The sequence below is a fragment of the Notechis scutatus genome, chromosome Z, assembly GCF_049901735.1.
Source record: "Notechis scutatus isolate UNSWTSFEM ecotype Mainland chromosome Z, rNotScu1.2, whole genome shotgun sequence".
NCBI lineage: Eukaryota > Metazoa > Chordata > Lepidosauria > Squamata > Elapidae > Notechis > Notechis scutatus.
In genome coordinates this window covers 79,779,635-79,798,561 of record NC_142025.1, presented here as the reverse complement: position 1 = coordinate 79,798,561, position 18,927 = coordinate 79,779,635, and the positions used below count along the sequence as shown (strand labels likewise).

The window sequence follows — 18,927 nt, the reverse complement described above, 5'->3', positions numbered from 1 at the left end:
AGAATAACTCCTGTATCATATAATATTCGGTTTGTTCCTTCTCTTTAATTGCCAGTGTTAGTCTATTCATTTCTGCATATTCTAATATTTTCCTGATCAGGTTCTCATCAGTAGGAATCTCTTTCACTTTTCCAATTTTGTGCGAATACAGTTCTAGCTGCAGTTAATACATGAATAATTAAATATATATTCTCTTTACTATAAGTTTCCGGTAAAATCCCTAACAAAAATATTTCAGGTTTTAAATCAATATGTTGTATCATCTTTTCAACCAGGTATGTATTTTTGTCCAAATGACAATGCTGGCTTCCTTGGCTAAGAAACGGAGATGAGCATCATCCCTTAGGATCAGACACAACTGGATAAGAGAAATCTTTACCTTTTAATATCCCGTTATCCAACTGAGTTAGGAAAAGTTAGCATTTTTCTTGAATCAAGACATATTTGGCCACTTTCTGAGCCTATTCAGCCTAAAGAGTTTAGCTGATCTTTGCCGCAGTCCTAGTAAAAATAATTGCTGGACATTTCCCGCTACATTTGCCTAGCATTCTAAGCTGAGTAATATTTCAGAATTTTTCTATGTAACTTTCAGGTTTTAGGACCATGTCACAGGTGCCTGGTTATCTGCATTAATCAACAAACAGGGCAGCGAAACAAGGACTTTTTGCAAAGGTTGTCATCCATTAGAGACAGAAAGGTCAGTGTACAAGCACTGGTGTTTTAATAATCCAATCTTCCAATCTTCTTTTGCTGCTTTATTTTCTTTATTATTAAAATTTTATCTTAAACTTTTTGGCATTATTTAATATAGACAGTGTTCAAATGAATATGTAAAGCAAAGGTGACTGGTAATAAAGTGAAGAATTCTAAAAAGAATTCATATCTAATGACATGGAAGTACAAACAAAGCAGGAAGAGGTAGTCCTTGACTACCTGTCTTGGCCTGAGAACACAATGTCATTCTGGAGATCGTTAATGGACTAGCCCACCTCCTACCTGTGTTCTCCTTTCTTTACCATGTTGTTAATTTTAACTCATTTGTAATTTATTTATTTATTATTGTAAATATTTTATTTTGTTATTTAACTTACTGTAAGCCACATATAATCACCTCTAGGTGAAATGGGTGACATATAACTTTCATAAATAAATATACCTGATGAAACTAGAGAAAGGAGCTGTATGCATGCAATGACCAGTTACTTATTTTTTTGTGTTTGTTTGTTTATCTTCCACATTTATTTATACTATTTCTTAACTGCCTATCTCCCTCAAAGTTAAATTCTCTGTGTAAAGCTCTTTTCCCCCACCCCCAAAAAACGATGAAACATTTGGTTTGAGTATCACCCACCTCAACCATGGGATCCTTTTAATAAAACATATTAGAGAAAATTCTAGGCAATTTCCAAAATTCTACGGATTAATCTTTGGAGGTGGTACCGTTTTTGGTCAGAAATGTGGTATCTGGCAAAATCAGAGAATGATAGAAATAAGGAATAGGAAGGAACCATTATTCATCAATCACTTAGGCCAGGGGTGTGAAACTCAATTTCACTGAGGGCCACATCAGGGTTGTGTTTGACCTTGGGGGGCTGAGGTAGGCTTAGCCAGCTCAACATCACTTGTGTCGGGGGCACCTGTAGTGGCCAAGTGCTAAGGTAGGACTTCCTTCAGACCCTCACTCATTATAACCTTCCTTCCTTCCTTCCCTCCCTTTTCCTTCTCTTTTCTTCTTCCTTCCCTTCTTTCCTTATTTTTCTTCCTTTCTCTCTTCCCATCTTTGTCTTTCCACTTTCCCTTTCTCCTTTCCTGTCCATTCTTATATGCTCAAATGCAAAAGGAGAAACATTTCCCCTTTTCTTTTGTTTTTAGTTTGTTCTGCTTGGCGGGCTGTGATTGCATCTTGCCGCCCTCTGCCAGTGAAAACAAAGCCCTCCCTATCTCCATTTTCATTGGCAGTGGCACCATGGGCCTTCCTTTGCTATTTCCAGGAGAACTGTAGGTTGATATTGTATAATCTGCTTCATTATGGCTACTATAAGTAGACTACAATAATCTGAAACTATTTGTTTCCATTTAATAGTTGTCCAGATTTTTGCATTCTAGTTTTGGAAGTCTTGATTTCATAATATAAGCTGACAAATGTGATGTTTCTTTTTTTCAGACTAACTTTGGAATATACCTGGCAAATCACTCTGAGACAGAATTCTCCCTTTCTAATGCCATATTAGTAGGATCTGAGATACTTGTGTTAAAGAACACTACATCTTCAACCTCAACTGAAGAGAATAAATCAGTCTAAGCAGCAAATGTATCTGTTTTTTAGAGAGCTCACGTTTGTTGTGAAATTTCAATCTTCCTCTGTATTAATATAACTATGATTATATGATTATCGTGGGATGCGATGGCTCAGTGGCTAAGATGCTGAGCTTGTTGATCAGAAAGTTTGGCAGTTCGGCAGTTCGAATTCCTAGCACCGCATAACGGAGTGAGCTCCCATTACTTGTCCCAGCTTCTGCCAACCTACCAGTTTGAAAGTATGTAAAAATGCAAGTAGAAAAATAGGAACCACTTTGGTGGGAAGGTAACAGTGTTCCTTGCGCCTTCAGCATTTAGTCATGCTGGCCACTTGACCACGGAGACGTCTTAGGACAGTGCTGGCTCTTCAGCTTTGTAACTGAGATGAGCATTGCCCCCTAGAGCCAGAAACGACCAGCACGTATGCGCAAGGGAAACCTTTACCTTTACCTTATGATTATTTGTGAGCAATTTTGTGTTAAATCTAATAAAATTCCATTCTTTCTTGCAACTATGATTATTTATATCTTTATGTAATTATTATATACAGGAATTATTTAACATGTAGTATGATGTAAAACAGTGATCCCCAACCTTTTTTACGCCGCGGCCCGGTATCCCCAACCTTTTATGGCGCGGCCGGTACCTCACCGGAAGCACTTTTCATCAAAAAGATGGGGCGCCAGCGCTTCGGTGAGCTTTTCCGGTAGAAATGGCTTTCTACCGGAAAAGCTCACCGAGCGCTGCCGCCATTATTTGATGAAAGGCTTCCAGTGAGCTTTCTACCCGGAAAAGCTCACCGGAAGCACTTTTTCATCAAAAAGATGGCGCGCGCCAGCAAGCCAGCGGCCCGGTAGGACTTGTTCCACGGACCGGTACCGGTCCGCGGACCGGTGGTTGGGGACCCTGATGTAAAATATAAAATTGGTTGCTTAACAGCTATTCCGCCCACACATCAGCATCGCCAGTAAGAGCAGGGTTTTTTGTAGTAGATAGCATTACAGCTTCTTGGATCCTGATTTAGTAGAGCTTTTTAACTTCCTAATGAGTGCCAACAGCCATCCTGTTTTGCTTCGGTATATTCCAGGGGTGGGATTCAAATTTTTAAACAATCGGTTCTGTGGGCGTGGCTTGATTTGTGGGTATGGCTTGGTGGTCATGTGACTGGGTAGGCGTGGCTTGGTCACGTGACTGTCTGGGCGTGGCTAGGTGGTCATGTGACTGAGTAGGCATGGCCATGTTGTCATGTGACTGGGTAGGTGTGGCCAATTTAGCAGTCCATTTTGCCAATTTAACAGTCTATTAAACAATACCCAGCAGTCCCTTTTCCTATTCTTCTTTTTAATACTGCATGAAGTTTTTGCTCCAGGTTTTTTTATTAGGAGGGAGAGGTTGGCAATGCCTGGGGAAGGGAAGGAAAGGCATGCTTTCCACAGGTCTCATGACTATATTTAAAGGGCCAGCTAATGTCATTGGGTTTTGGGAGTTTCATTGGTGAGGTGATAGTGACTGGATGTGCGATGTTCACTGGTGCAGTAACAAGTTGATGGTGGTGAGTGTTAATGGAGAACTCATTGGGCTAGAGATGTTAACTGTGCTCAAAACATTATCTGGGCTTCTCATATTAATTGCAGCAGCCACAATGCGAGCAGCTGCTCCTTTGGTACTAAATGATTTTTGCCCCATTTAACAACCTTTCTTGCCACAGTTGTTAAGTAAGTCACTGTAGTTGTTAAGTTAATAACACAGTTCTTAAGTCAGAAGGTTGCAAAAGTTGATCATATGATCCCAGGACACTGCAACTGTCATAAATATGAACCAGTTGACAAGCATCTGAATTTTGACCATGAGGATGCTGCAATGACTGTAAGTTGAAAAGCAGTCATTTCAGTGCCATTGTAATTTCGAATGGTCGCGTAATAAACTGTTGTAAATTGAGAACTACCTGTATATACAGAAATTATTCCTGTTAATTTCAAGGGACATGTAATTTCCAGAATAAAGTTATTGGGTTCATGAAATGAAAGGTGGGAACAGAGGGTGGAAGGGAATGGTTGTTAAATCGAGGGCTGCCTGTATGAACTTCAACCTCCAGAATTCCCCAGCCTTCTTTTTGCTGCAGATCCCATATCCGGTGTCAAGATGAAGAGATGAGACAGCATTTTATCAATAAAAATTTAATTTTGAATTATTTGCTTTATATGATCACAATCTTAAAACCAGACCTACAGATGTAAAAATATAGGCAGATTTCATGTAAGAAAAGCTAGAATGTTTGCTAACTGCTAACCAATCTCCCTGATCCTGACACATATACTAGCTAAATAACAAGTTTCACAGAACCCAGCAAATCCCAGGGAGGACCATCTAACTTATATAAAGGTAAAGGACAAAAGGGGAGGAGGAGGAGACGGTGGGGAGCAGATCAACCCACAATCCTGTAAATCCCAAAGCTAGTATCCTTAAAAGGGACCTATAGAAAGCACATACACACACCAGTCCTTTCACACTAAAAAGATAAATAGCTAAAAAGACACACCAAGCAGACAGGGCAGAATGATGTGAGCTTGCACAGACAAGATGAGCCAAATTGGCTCTGCTGAGCCTAGAGAGAAGCTGGGGAATGCGGTTTGTGAGCAAGCCCTCGGGGTGGTTTCAAATCACGATGGTACTTTTTTTCGCTGCTGACGGAGCGACCTGATCGAAGCTGCTGCTGAGCACAGTGGAAACTGGCCAGGCAAATTAACCCCCATGCTACCAAAATGGATTCCTGGCTGCTGCGCTGCAATGTAGAAACAGGAAATGGAGCAGCCAGCACAAGGGGAGCAGGAGGAACAGGGAGAAGAGAAGGGCAGCAGCCACCTCCTTACCTCATGTCAGCCACTCTGTTGCCTGTTTCACCATTGCAGCACCACACCATGGAGCTTTCCCCACCCACCACTGCCCAGATGTCCTCGCTTCTCCCAAGGATTTATTTGCCTACCTGATTTGAGGCTCCTTCACGTTTCTTGCCATTGTGTGCAGGGGAAAAAAGTTGTGTTGGGGCTAAAAGAAATCACTCAATTCCACCTTCGCACGATCTCTTTCTTTTGCGAGAAGTTGGAATTGATTTAAAAAATTTTTTTAGCCTCACACAAACTTTTCTTTCCCTGCACACAATGGCAAGAAACATGAAAGAGCCTCAAATCAGGTAGGCAAAGAAATCATTGGGGAATTTGTTCTCCTGGCCAGCTCAGCCGTGCAGTTTCCCTGCCAGGGGGAGAAGAACTGTCTCCCAGCCAGCAAGGCCGCGGCCATGCGGCTTCTTCCCAACCAGGGGGAGAAAGTGAATGTGCAAGCCTGGGAGATGGGGGGGACAGCGCAGAGGCCTAGGCTGGCTTGGGAATCGACTCGACGGGGCTTGCTTACAGGCCAGGGAGATCATGGCCGTGGCAGAAGGCAGGCAGCAATGGTGGCAAAGACAGGTTAGCAATGGCGGGCAAGATGAGGAGTGACTGGATGGGGCAGGGAGGGGAGGGACCAGCCAGTAGCATGATTTGACAGCTCTCCAAACTATGCAGAATCATAACAACCAGTTCTATAGAACCAGTCTGAACCGGTAGAATCACACTCCTAGTATACTCTTCCGAGTTCTGCTTTTTCCAGAACCACCCCAACCAAAATACAACAGGAAGGAAAACAAATGAAAGCAAGGAGACAATAACAGATGACATCAGGATGGCTGTGGATACTCATTAGGAAGATAAGACGCTCTACTAAATCAGGACCCAAGAAGCTTCATTATTATGTGCAAGCTAATGATTACTAGAAATAATTGCATTGTTTATTATATTTGATAATTTTATTTTTATAATTTTATATAATCAAACAATTTTAATAGAACAATATAAGATACACAAAGTGGAAGAAAAGAAAAAGAGAAAAATGCAAAGAAAACAAGGAACGATAGTATAAAAAGAAACCCCTTCCTTCCTTAAGAAAGCTATTTCCCCTCATCATGGCCTCATCATAGCAAGTATAAGCAATTGCATAATCTTTTCATAGCTAATAAATATAAAACTTTTCATCCCATAACCCATCTATTAAAAATAGGCAACTCAAATAAGTAATGTCTTCTTCAATCCAGTAACCAGCAAAAAATGCCAAACTCTGAGATTTTAACATTAACATGTATAAAATTCAATTTTCTACATCACAACTCTTAACTATAACAAAAATTATTCAAAAGGTCCCAATATTGTAATGCGTAGATAGTCCCCAATTTACAACCAATCATTCAGTGACTGATATTACAATAGAAGTCAATCAAATCTTATGATTATAAATCAGCATAGGAAGGGTAGAATACAAATAGGTAAGAATTTGAAAAGTTAAAAAATACAAAATACATAAAATTAAAGAACTATAACGTATATGTAAAACCAGCAATCTAAAAATATTATATAAGGAGATAAAAAATAATATAATAACAAAACACTCAACTAACAAATCATTAGGTTTGAGAAATAGGCCATCATCTGAAAGATTTTGATCATTGCTGTGTAAACCTAGCAACACTATATTGATGTGATAAGACTAGTACAAATGCCTGGCACATGCTCTGTTATTTCTATATGTCCAGAGTATAGGGGTATTGCTCCTTCAGGTGGAAAAATTTCCTGTATCTGCCTTCAGGAACAGCTCAGAAGAATGAATAAAGGCCCTCTGGTGGCTAGGTACTTCAAGACTCCATAAGTATATAATGGATAAGGCAGAATACCTATTGGATTCACTGTCAATAAAAGTTGCAGCCCTGGCTAGTTCCAGCTGGAGCTAGATATCTTCTAAATGCTATTTAATAAGAACTTTGGCCTGATCATATACAATGCTGAGGATAATTCTTGAAGAGAAGCCCAACATTTAGATTTAAGTTGCCCCTGCTTTGTTCCTTGTGTTAACAGGGATGAGGCCAAGGGGGAAAAGGATAGTTTGAGACAATAGTTGAGTATGAACACCCAAACCCTGGCCTCAATTTTCATGGGCCTTTTTCCAACTTCAGGGTTGTATTACAAACACATTTTGGGACTTGAAGGGTTGACCTTAAAAAATTGGATTGAACGATTTGTAATGATTGCAAAGTTGGAAAAGTGCCCCAGTTGGGCACCATAAAGAAGTTGTGCTATTGATTTGACTTTGAATAGTAAAGGGTGTTCCAGGTATATAGTGGCCATCTTGAGGAATTTCAGAATGGCATTGATTTCTACATTTTCAGTAACATCTCCATGGAGTTTCCTACTGTTAGCAGAATGAAGGACTATTCTCAGATATCTGAAAAAAGATCTGTTCAGCCCTGTGTCTATCCATCTTCCAAGCATGTCTCTTGGTCCTCTTGGCAAATGACATGGTTTTGGTTTTTGTTAGTTGAGTACTAGCCATACTCAACTAGAGTACAGTATTTCCTTCAATACTGTGCTAATGTTTTAAAAGCTGTTTTAAGACCAATAGGTGTTTTTGAAATACTGCTGCATTATATGCATAAATTAAAACAGATTTATCTTCCTGCAACTTTGTGGCAGTAATAATTTGCATTAGTATGGCCCACCATGGAGTTGATACAAAATTGAATATGTGGGGCAATATACATCCTTGCTTAACTCCCTTTTCAGTTATAATGGCACAGGTGAGGTGACCCTGGGGGTTATATCTTACTTTAAGTGAGATTCCTTCATGAAGCATAATATTAAATAAAACAAATGTCAAGTCAATCAAAGAGTCCTTAAATATTTTCCACAATGTAGGATAGAATAGAGAAGAATATTCTTTATTGGCCAAGTGTGATTGGACACCCAAGGAATTTGTCTTTGATGCATAAACTCCCAGTGTACATAGAAACAAAAAAACAAAAAAATAATATAATCATAAGATACCAGTGATAGAAAATAATAGGAAAAATGAGAATGATAATAGTAATAAAGCCCTACTACTTGGGTAAATAACCGCGTGCTGAGGGGAGGAAATGAAACAGTTTATGTCTAGGATGTGAGGGGTTTGTAGATATTTTCTCAGCTCTTTCTGGCTCCTGCAGTATACAAGTCCTCAATGGAAGGCAGGCTGGTTACAATTGTTTTTACTGCAGTCTTAACTAACTGTTGGAGTCTATACCTGCCCTGTTTAATTTCTGTATCAAATCAGCAGTTATAGAAGTACAAATGACAGACTCAGTAATTCCTCCGTAAAACTTTATCAGCAGCTCGTTGAGCAGTCTGAACTTTCTAACACAGGAACCATTCTTTGTTGTGGCTTTTTAATGGTGCTTCTAATGTTAGGTATCCATTTCAAGTCCTGGAAGAACCCAGAAAGTTGAAGGTCTCTACTATTGATAATGTGTTGCTTAGTGTTGTAAGGGTGATAGAGTAGGAGGGGTCTTCCTAAAATCTATGACCATCTCTACAGTTTTAAGTGTTCAGTTCAAGATGCACCACAACCTTCCATCTGTATGCAGATTCATCACCATCTCGAATGAGACCAATGACATCATCTGCAACTTCAGTACTTTAATAGAGTACTGACTTGTATTCCTAACCTGTCTTTTACAGGACTATTTTTGGTAGGTCGGACTGGTTTTTTTCCTTTTATGTAAATCCAAATGAAAAAAAAAATGAATTAAACAATTTCACTTTTTCCCTGCTGCTCATCACCTTCTTGATATCTTCTCCCATTTGTGAGCCAATTATTTTCTTGGCTTTTTTCTTTTTCTTTTTACATGTTAAAAGAAATGTTATTTTATTATTTTTGACATGTGTTGCGAGCCTAAGTTCATTCTGAACCTTAGATTTCCTGACTTCATCTTTGCAGATTCAGACTATTTGCTGATATTCTGCCTTAGTTATATGCCCCCTTTCCAATTTTTATATTTTTCCTTTTTGTCTTTCAGCTTAGCAGAGTGTTCTTTACACAGGATGTCTTACTTTAATTTTTCAATAGTATTGTGCTAGACTAGGCTTTTATAATCTCATTTTTCAGAGTTTTCTAAGATTCTTAGATTGTTTTCCCTTGAGGATTTCCATCCATGGAATCCTTCTCATGAATCCTTCTCTAAATTTGTTGAAATCAGCTGTCTTAAAGTCTGAGACACTAATTTGAGTTTGTTTTTTTACTTGTGTTTGCATTATGTTGAATTCCAATATTGCATGATCATTCTTTCCCAAAGTTCCTGTAGTCCCTTCTATTGTTTCATCTCTATTGGGGAGAATTAAGTCCAGTATAGCTGGCCCTCTAATTCCCTCCTCTATCTTCTGGGAGACAAAGTTGCCTTCTAGGTTCATCAGGAAGCTTTTTGAACTTTCTTTAGGTGCAGAATTTATCTCCCAGTTGATGTGAGAGTAGGTAAACTCCCCCATCATTATTGTGATGTGCTTTCTGTATATACCTAAGCTAACTGATTAACAAATAGGTTCATATATTTCCTCTATTTGATTGGGCAGTGTCATTCTTTTTTTCCTTTTATATTAACCCAAATGCATTAAAGAAGGTTTTCATCATTGTTTTGTTGCATTACTGTAGAGGAATAGTTTTTTCTTATATTCTTATATAAGAATTGCAACCAGAAGCACTCTCATAGCCAACGCAGCTCAAAACGTGATGATGTTATATGTGGCAATTAACATCTCATTAACTATCCATACTGCCTCATTCTGCACCTGTTGATGCTTCATGCTCTTCAAGGAAAGCCCCATGTACAGTGTCTTGCAGTTGTCTCGACATACTAATTATTTGGCACATATTTATGGCTCAGATTTATTATTCACAATCTGAATAATTATCCTCTAATATAAATTCCAATAGAAAAGACTGGTCTGTAGTCCAGACAAAGGCATAAGTGACCATGAGTGAGGCTCCTGGTAAAAGAATGAGCTCAACTATTGCACAATCAAAAGTTGCAAAGACCCTTCTGCCACCTGGTCTTCAAGAAGGAACTGAAGTGCAGGAGGACCTTCAGATGGTGTACTGGGCCTCTCTGAAGCACAACCCCAATCGAAACCAGATATGGAAAATCCCCATAATGGGAAGTCCATATGCTCAATGTCACTCAGCCTTGCTTGTGTTGAGCTGAAGCCTAGTTGCATCTCATTTGGGTCCCACACTCTGCAGGCACTGGAGGACCATATCACTCAACCTGGGATGGAAATATAAAGCTAAATATCATCAGCATATGGATGCTATGTTATCACAAACCATCAGATGCCCAGTAGCTTCATTTATATGTTACATAAGAGGAGACAGAGAGGTGATTAAAAATGCCATAAATCTTGTCCAGAGGTGGGGGAAATGATATAATTCATATTTTTGCTGGTAATATGGGATGGAACAAATTAACTTTAATTGATTGGTTCAGAAAAAAATGGACAAAGATTTGAACGATGAGCTGGTGAAGCAAAACAACCTTGAAGAGCTGTATCAACATTGTATAGGCACCTCACTGAAGGAATTGAGGCAGGGGGAAAATGGTAAGGGGAAAAGAATTTATAGCCTTTCTTCTCCGATGCCCCATCTAATTACTTCCAAGGAATCCAATGGGGGAGAACCCTAAAAATTGGAGCAACAAGAGCCCTGCCATCAGCAGAGAAGCAAAGAAGAAGAGATCAGAACTGTGAGTCCCTTGGATATATAGCTAGATTGTGCCTGATGAAAACTAGAGCATTTGACATAGCAATAACATGTAGAATTTGTAAATCAACTAGTCAGCAAATGCCCAGCACACTTCAAAGCAGAAACCTTAAACTTTGCTAGCTCCCTTTCCAAGAATGCCAAAGGAAATCCCTCAAGCAACTAAGAAGAGGTCAGATGGCCAACAGTAGGCAATACTAGTCAATCCTTATATCAGATGCAGATCAGAGCAAGCACATACACAATTCAGTTCAGCTACCAAAAATATAAGATTGTTTATTTCTTAAACATCAGCAAACATAGAACATTGACTAAAAAGGTTGTTGATTTAAGCCTAAATATTATTTTACCTGGAAAAATAAAATTTAATGCAGTCACTATGGCTTTCAAAGCAAAAACAAAACTTATAGCATAACATATGATATCTAATTTCACCATCTTATTTATATTTCCTTGGATGAAAGTTAATTAAACATTAGGAAATTTAATTGTATATATTTCTCATAATATGACATTATCATACTGTAAAGATTTTTTTCAAAAAGTAAAATGTTATGTATTACATTACAGGCAACCCTACCTTGCTTTATGTTGTTTACTCGATGCTATTTACACGTTTGTAAATGTCTAAGTAATATCGACTAAACAACATAAAATAATTCCAAAATTTGAAAATCAATATAGCAAGTGTTTGCATCTTACTGAATACTTCTAATATATATTTAGTATATATTTCCAAAAATATGTTGGGAAATATAGGCTAAATATATATTTGAAGCATCCAGTAAGGTACAAACACTTGCTGTATTGATTTACAAATCTTGGAATTATTTGGCACATATTTATCGCTCAGTTTTATTGTTCATAATCTGAATGATTAAATTGTTCTCTAATATAAACTCCAATAGAAAAGAGTAGAATTTTAAGCAATACTGACAAATAATTTCAATCTGTCATAATACTATACGGGAGGTCATGGAGTTCCCATCAATAAATAGAATGTCAAGGCAACAATAAGTAACAAACAAAAAGGAGAAGAAAAAGTCTGATAGGCAGCTGAAGGCATAAAAATATCTTCATACTTGTAAATACTGACCACATGCTCCGAAACTGGTGGAGAATCTATGTCATGCCGAGTTATAGAACCTAAAGTAGGTCAAAGAAAAGAAAACATAAGAGAAATCATATTAACAATAAATATTGAAAATGTCATACAAAAGAAGGAACTTTTCACCATGTTGGTGGTTTTATATATATAGAAAAAGTATTAGAAAGAAATTCTTCAAAATATTAAGAAAAAAAAATTAAGAAAATCCTAACAAATAAATTTTGAACTGGAACTACAAATAGACATAACTAGGCATAATTCCAGGAAGTATACATGAAAAATTTCACAATTTACTAAAAGATAATGCTAACAGCTGCAAAAATAAGTTTGGCACAACATTGGAAAGAAGGAACTTTGAAAGGACAATACGATACTGGGATATCAAAATTGGAGAATATGCAGCAATGGAAAGATTGATAGTTTAGAGAAATCTAGCCAAATACGATACTGGGATATCAAAATTGGAGAATATGCAGCAATGGAAAGATTGATAGTTTAGAGAAATCTAGCCAAATTTAAGCAAGAATGGTTCCTGTATATACATTATCATCAGGGATGCGATTCAATGGTATAACAACCAGTTCGGTGAGTGTACCAAACGTGCGCTCTGCACGTGGGCTCTGCGTTTAAAAACACTAATATTTACCTTCAACTGCAGCTGAAGAAAACAGCTGAGGTATGCAAACCACTCTGCCACGCGAATCAGCTGTGCTCTAACAAAAAGACATAAAGCACAGGAAAGTGCAGGGGCGGGCCATATGCTTGTTGGAGTGAACCAGTTTGGAGCTAGCTGATCGTCGGAACAAGGGGTTCACCCAAACTGGTCCGAACCAGGAGAATCCCACCCCTGAATATCATCTTTGTCAGCCATTTAGTCATGTCCAACCCTCAGCCACTCTATGGATCAGCACTCTCCATGTCCCTTAGTCTCACACTGCCTTCTTTATATCAGCCGTGGTCATCCCAATGTCATTCTTTGGGAACTGGGCCATGCAAGTGGAGGGCGAGCAAAGCGCCATTGTGCAAGTGGCAGGTGCTTGCACAAAACCATCTCCTCTACCCCCCACTGCTGCTGCCACTAGTCCACAGAGCCAGAAAGATTGGACCATTGGTCTAGAACTTCTTAGTTATTTTTGCAGTCCATGGAATGCATAATACTCTCCACCACCACAGTTCAAAGGCATCCACCATTCTCCTATCTGCCTTTTTCAGAATCTTCGTTTCTCAGCCATAAGTAGTAAACTATACATTGTATTGCATGGCAAATTTAGAATATGCTTTTAGGAACAAAATTATGGAACCAATAAGAATAATGAATGAAAGGATTTTAACTGATTACTAACAATATTTTTAATATATAATGTAAAGTTTAAGTATCTTAAGTTGTGCTTAGTGGTTAAGGAAATAAATGGAAGGAAAGAAGACAATGTTTTCTGAGAATGTTTGTATTTAAGTCTTGTTTATATTTAGTTGTTCTTTCTTTTTGTTATTCAACTGTTGCTATCCAATGTATTTCATAATTCTAAAAATATATTTTTAAAAAGGAAAAATAATGGAAGCTGTTTATTATAGCTGCTTACTTGTAATTGTGATGTTTTTTTACATTGAGCAGGAAATTACACTTCCACATATTCTTTTGTTGAACACTTAAGTGGTTGGAACTCAATCACTAATCACAGTTTTTCATTAAGATCAATATGGCAATACAGGTAGTCCTCAATTTACAACCCTAATTGAACCCAAAATTCTGTTGTTAAGCAAGATAGTTGTTGAGAGGCTTGCCCATTTTATGACCTTTCTTATCATAATTGTTAAGAGAATCACAGTTGTTATTAAGTTAGTAACACGGTTGTTAAGTGAATCTGGCTTTCCCATTGACTTTGCTTATTAGGAGGTTGCAACTGTCATAAATACATGCCAGTTGCCTAGTGTCCAAATCTGATCATGTGACCATGGGGATGCTGCAATAGTTGTATGTGTGAAAAATGGTCATGGTTTTTTGGTGCTGTTGTAACTTTGAATGATCACTAAACAAGTGCTCATAAGTTGAGGACTACCTGTATAGTTGTCATGCAGGGAACAGCAGGGTAGTATGAATACACACAATAACAATTAAGCAACTAACAGTTATTCTATGCATCATATCATATTAAAGCACACAAAGTCACTTGATAGTGAAATGGGAATATAATAATTAATTAATTAATTAATTAATTATTAATTAATACATAAATGATGGGAAAATATAATTTCCTAAAAGAGATAGACTTCAAAACATGGACTCACTGACTGACAATGCAAAGTACTTAGTGATTTGAATTATTCCTCAGTGAAAGAATATCATCTTTTCACTGCTTTGAATCTAACTAAAAACACACACCTTTTTGAGTAAATGACTGGCCAGTGATATCATATATTTGGCTTATCATGGGTGTGATATTGACAAGACAAAGAAAGCTAAAATCTTCTTTCTCACTTTTTAATTGCAAGCCCCCCAAAGTCTGCTAGGTGAGATGGGTGGTGTTGAAATCTGGAGGATGATAGGTAGATGGATGATACATACATACATGCATGCATACAGACAGACAGACAGACAGATTATAATAAATCGCAACATGAAGCTTCTTGGTTGAGACACGAAACATTTTCTTCATCTTCAAGGAATAAACAGTCCAGTTACCTTTTGGAAAAAGTACCTTTGAGACAGTTAAAAGTATAATTTTGAAATATTAGTATTGACAAGAATTCTTTTCATGTTATATGAAATTAATTAGACAAATAGACCAGAACTTGATGGCAATGTTGATTATTTGTCATCAAAGGAAAAAAAATCTGGATTTTACAAATAAGGAAATTATACTATGAGACTGTGTATGTCAGAGCTGCCATCTTTTGCTCACTTCTATTCTTTACTTAGATGCCAGTCTGCCATACCTTACAGGAAGAGGGGAACTCAAGGGGGAATCAGAAGGGGAACCTGCAAGCAAGATATGGGAAACCAAGAGCAATAATCATGCCGTCCCGAGACATCTCAAGGCCATGGTCCTGGGGAATGGAATGCAGCATCTATCTTCTATCAACCACAACAGGGAATGTTACCAAAACATCTTCTCTAAATATGACTAATGGGGAGATAATGAGGGGGTGGCTTGGGAAGGGCAATGCAGCCCAGCGCTTCCAGTGTGGTAAGGAGGGCCACGGAGCCATCAATTGCCTCTCACAATGCCAGATGTCCACTTTGGCCCAAGAAGTGCCTAAGAAGGCAAAAGCAATGTTTAAAGGCAGAGAGGGAGCCCTGAGAGGAGTGGAGATCACAAAGTTCACCAGCAATGGTGAGGGAACTCAAATCAGAGGCCCAATAATGGATCAGGACAGTAACAGCAGAGATGTCGATCCTATGGTAAGTGGCCCCATCATCCCAGTAATGATCCAAGTAGTGCCAAGGTGCAAGGGCATGCTAATGGACCTTCTGGGTGCACCTGCTGTCTAATTAACCCAAGCAGGGTGGAGAAGCTTGGAATGCAACTTCAGGAGCTAAAAACCCCAATAACTTTCATGCAGCTACATGACTCGCTAGCAGGGGGAAAGCAATGTTTATTACTGAGCTGATAGAAGTAAAGATGGGGATCCATGAAGAAGCTATTTGATTTATTGTGACTCTGGGCACAGACCACCTACACTGCTATGACTGCTAAAATGGAACCTACCCATAGACTGGAAAAGGAGAGTGTTGAAAATCTGCTGGAAAGCCTCTGGGCGGGAAACCACAGAGAAAATTAAACAATTGTTAAGAAAGCAAAAGGACCAAGAGTGGCAGGAGGCAATTAGCTATTCCTAGCAAATACCAAAGACTGGAGGATGTGTTTAGTGAATGAGAGGCGGATGTGCTCCCCACCAACACCAACCCATGGACTGTACAATAGAGACCTTACCCAGGGTCAAATTCCTGAAGCCCAGACTTTACTCGATGACACCAGACAGTTAGAGGAACTTGGGACTTTTGTTGACAAGACTTTAGCCTGAGGGTTCATCCAACCCAGAAAATTGCACATGGTCATCCCAATACTGTTTTGAGAGAAGAAAGATGGGTCTCCTAGAATCTGCATGGATTATCGGAGGCTTAATGTGATTTGCATGGAGATAGTGTGTCCCTTGCCATTGCATGTTGAGCCATTTGGCAAAAAGAAAAATCTTCCCCAAACTACCATAGAGTTTGCATTAGGGAGGAGGATGAATGGAGAACTGCTTTAACTACCTTCTGGGATACTTCCAATTTCAAGTCCTCCCACTCAGCCTATAGAGAACTTTGCCATGTTCATGTAACTAATTAACAAAGTACTTCATGAGCAGCCAAAATCTGGCCAAATTCAAATTTACACCAAGACCACGGACGAGCATGTTAAGCTCATAAGGACAATCCTTGAGATACTGTGCATAGCACAACTCTAAGTTGTTTAAGTGCAAGTTCCACAGAGCCAAACTAGACCAGGGGTCGCCAACCTTTTGGACCCCAGGGACCACCAAACTCATAATTTTAGATTCCAGGGACCACTAATCAGTTCTGTGGGTGTGGCCTAATTTGTGGGTGTGACTTGGTGGTCATGTGACTGGCTGGGCATGGCTTGTATGTAAATATTATAAATATTTATATAAATATTGAATTTTTTATAAAAAAGAGCAACTTTTACCCAAAATCAGGCAAAGCAGGCAGGCAGATAGAGTTGCTCACAGAATCACAGATTCATTCAGAGATCTATCTATCTGCCATTGGCTAGCTCAGTCTGTCACATAAAATTTGCTTGCAAGCAAACTCATAAAATTTACTAGCAAACAAACTCACAAAATTAACTCACAACACACCATGTATGTAAATATGGATTTTTTAATTTTTTAAAAAAGCAATTTTTACCTAAAATCAGGCAAAGCAGGCAGATTGAGTTGCTCACAGATCCATTCAGTGATCTATCTATCTGCCATCAGCGAGCTCAGTCTCTCAAATTTGCTTGCCATGAGTCTGCACTGAACTTGCTTGCAAGCAAACCTTCAGTCCTAAGGGAAGCAGAGCCAAAGATCTAAAGACTAGCTAGAAAGCAAGAAGTCCAACCATTTTCTACTTCCTAGCTAATCTAAATCTCCCAGCACAGCAGAACAGATGATGGTTGGTGTTATGAACTAATAAAAACTATTTAATAAAAACTTGGCAACCTCACGAGAAAAGCAGGCTCGTAATCCTGCACCTTTGATTGGCCCATGGATAGCGAGCTGGGATTGGTCCTTACGGAGCAGCCTGATTGGCTATTAGCTGAACATCTCTCATTGGGTACAATTTAAACGGTTAAACGCAAACCATTGGTTAACGGGTCAGCAGCCAGCTCTATAAAAGAGCTGCTGCTGCCCAGGGTTTTTGCTCTGTTCCTAATCATTAATAAAGAGTTGAAGTTCACTAGTTCTTTGCCTCGTCTCCGTTCCTTGCGCCCATGCTCAGAACATAACACTGGCGACGAGGATGGGATGCGGAGACGATAGAGCTGACTGAACACTACAGAGCGCCAAACAGAGCACGTGGCTGAACGCGCACCAACAATGGCAATATGGCCAGCGGTGCTATACCACCCGCTCCATTTGACCCGGCAAACGAAGACTGGGACTCAGATATGGATCGGTTCCAGATGTTTCTGGAGACCAATAACTTAAAGGGCGCTACGACCGGCAAGAAGCGAGCAATATTCCTAACCCATTGCGGGCCTGCCGTATTTAAGATGGCGAAATCACTTGCCAAACCGGCTGAGGTGAAAACGATGGATTGGGACGTCCTCGCACCCCTTCTACGGGCCCACTATGCACCCGCAGTGCCAACACTTGTCCGTAGGCACGAATTTTACCAGAGGGACCAACGGAAAAGCGAAAGTCTTGCAGACTTCATTGCTGACCTCCGTAACTTGGGTGGCCTCTGTGGGTTTTCAAACCTCGAAGAAGTATTGCGAGACCGCATAGTTCTGGGATTAGATGACCACACGGTGCAGAGCAAGATCATGGCCAAAGGGGACATCGATCTTGCCGATGCCATCGCAGACGCTACCGCAGCAGAAGCAACCAGGAAGTCGGCCGCACCAACACACCGCTCCGTCAACTCGCGAATGATACCTCGCCTCGCTCCGAGAGGCACTCAACAGCGGCGCACCATGAGGACCTGGAATCCCCATCAGAAAGTGATGAGGAAGAGGTCAACCAACTCCGGTCTGAACGAGACCAACAAAACCAACGATTCCCGTGACAATGAGCGGGTTGTGGGGCAAACCACTCACGATCCGATTGCAAATTCCTCGACACACTCTGCCGTTCCTGTGGAAAAAGAGGCCACATCGCAAAGGTCTGTAGAAGCAAGCGAGGGTCCAGCCCAAAGCGCAGGGAGAATAACTGCAGCCAGTCTACAGGATTCCCTCCTGCGAATCGAAACCGCCAGAACCACCAATGGAACAACCACTCATACAGAAATAATGCACCTGCCACTTCAACGAGACGAGAAGAGGCACACCAAACCATTACCATCGGCCACGCTTCATCCTTAGATGCAAGAAAGATCCGAGTGAGGGTCGTCATCGAGAACCAACCTTGCGTGATGGAAGTCGACTCAGGGTCGTCTCTCTCGATGGTTTCCTGGAAGACCCTCAAACAACTAATCCCGGCCATCCGTCGTCAAGACCTCAGCCCCCAAAGGATCATACTCAAGGATTACCAGGGCAACAGAATCCCGGTCGTCGGTTCCAGCCAAGTCCAAGTCTCCTTCAAAAATCGTACCGCATCACTACCACTGACCGTCGTCGACCGTGACCGGCCTAGCTTACTAGGCCTACAATGGTTCGCCCCGCTCGGGA

At 39.8% G+C, this 18,927-nt stretch overlaps 2 protein-coding genes across 3 annotated transcripts in view; one reads left to right on the top strand and one right to left on the bottom strand.

Moving 5' to 3' along the window:
• The window catches only part of MOCOS (molybdenum cofactor sulfurase), a 60,235-nt gene extending 57,426 nt beyond the window's left edge, over positions 1-2,809 (top strand). For both annotated transcript variants that reach the window (XM_087947119.1, XM_026678307.2), the window contains exons 14-15: positions 593-697; positions 2,165-2,809. In XM_087947119.1, coding sequence (XP_087803245.1) covers positions 593-697; positions 2,165-2,302 — 243 coding nt within the window. In that variant the 3' untranslated portion in view covers positions 2,303-2,809. The remainder of the gene's footprint in view (positions 1-592; positions 698-2,164) is intronic.
• Positions 2,810-11,205: 8,396 nt separating this feature from the next.
• The window catches only part of FRRS1L (ferric chelate reductase 1 like), a 69,414-nt gene continuing 61,692 nt past the window's right edge, over positions 11,206-18,927 (bottom strand). Inside the window, exon 5 of the mRNA XM_026678308.2 lies at positions 11,206-12,090. Coding sequence (XP_026534093.1) covers positions 11,918-12,090 — 173 coding nt within the window. The 3' untranslated portion in view covers positions 11,206-11,917. The remainder of the gene's footprint in view (positions 12,091-18,927) is intronic.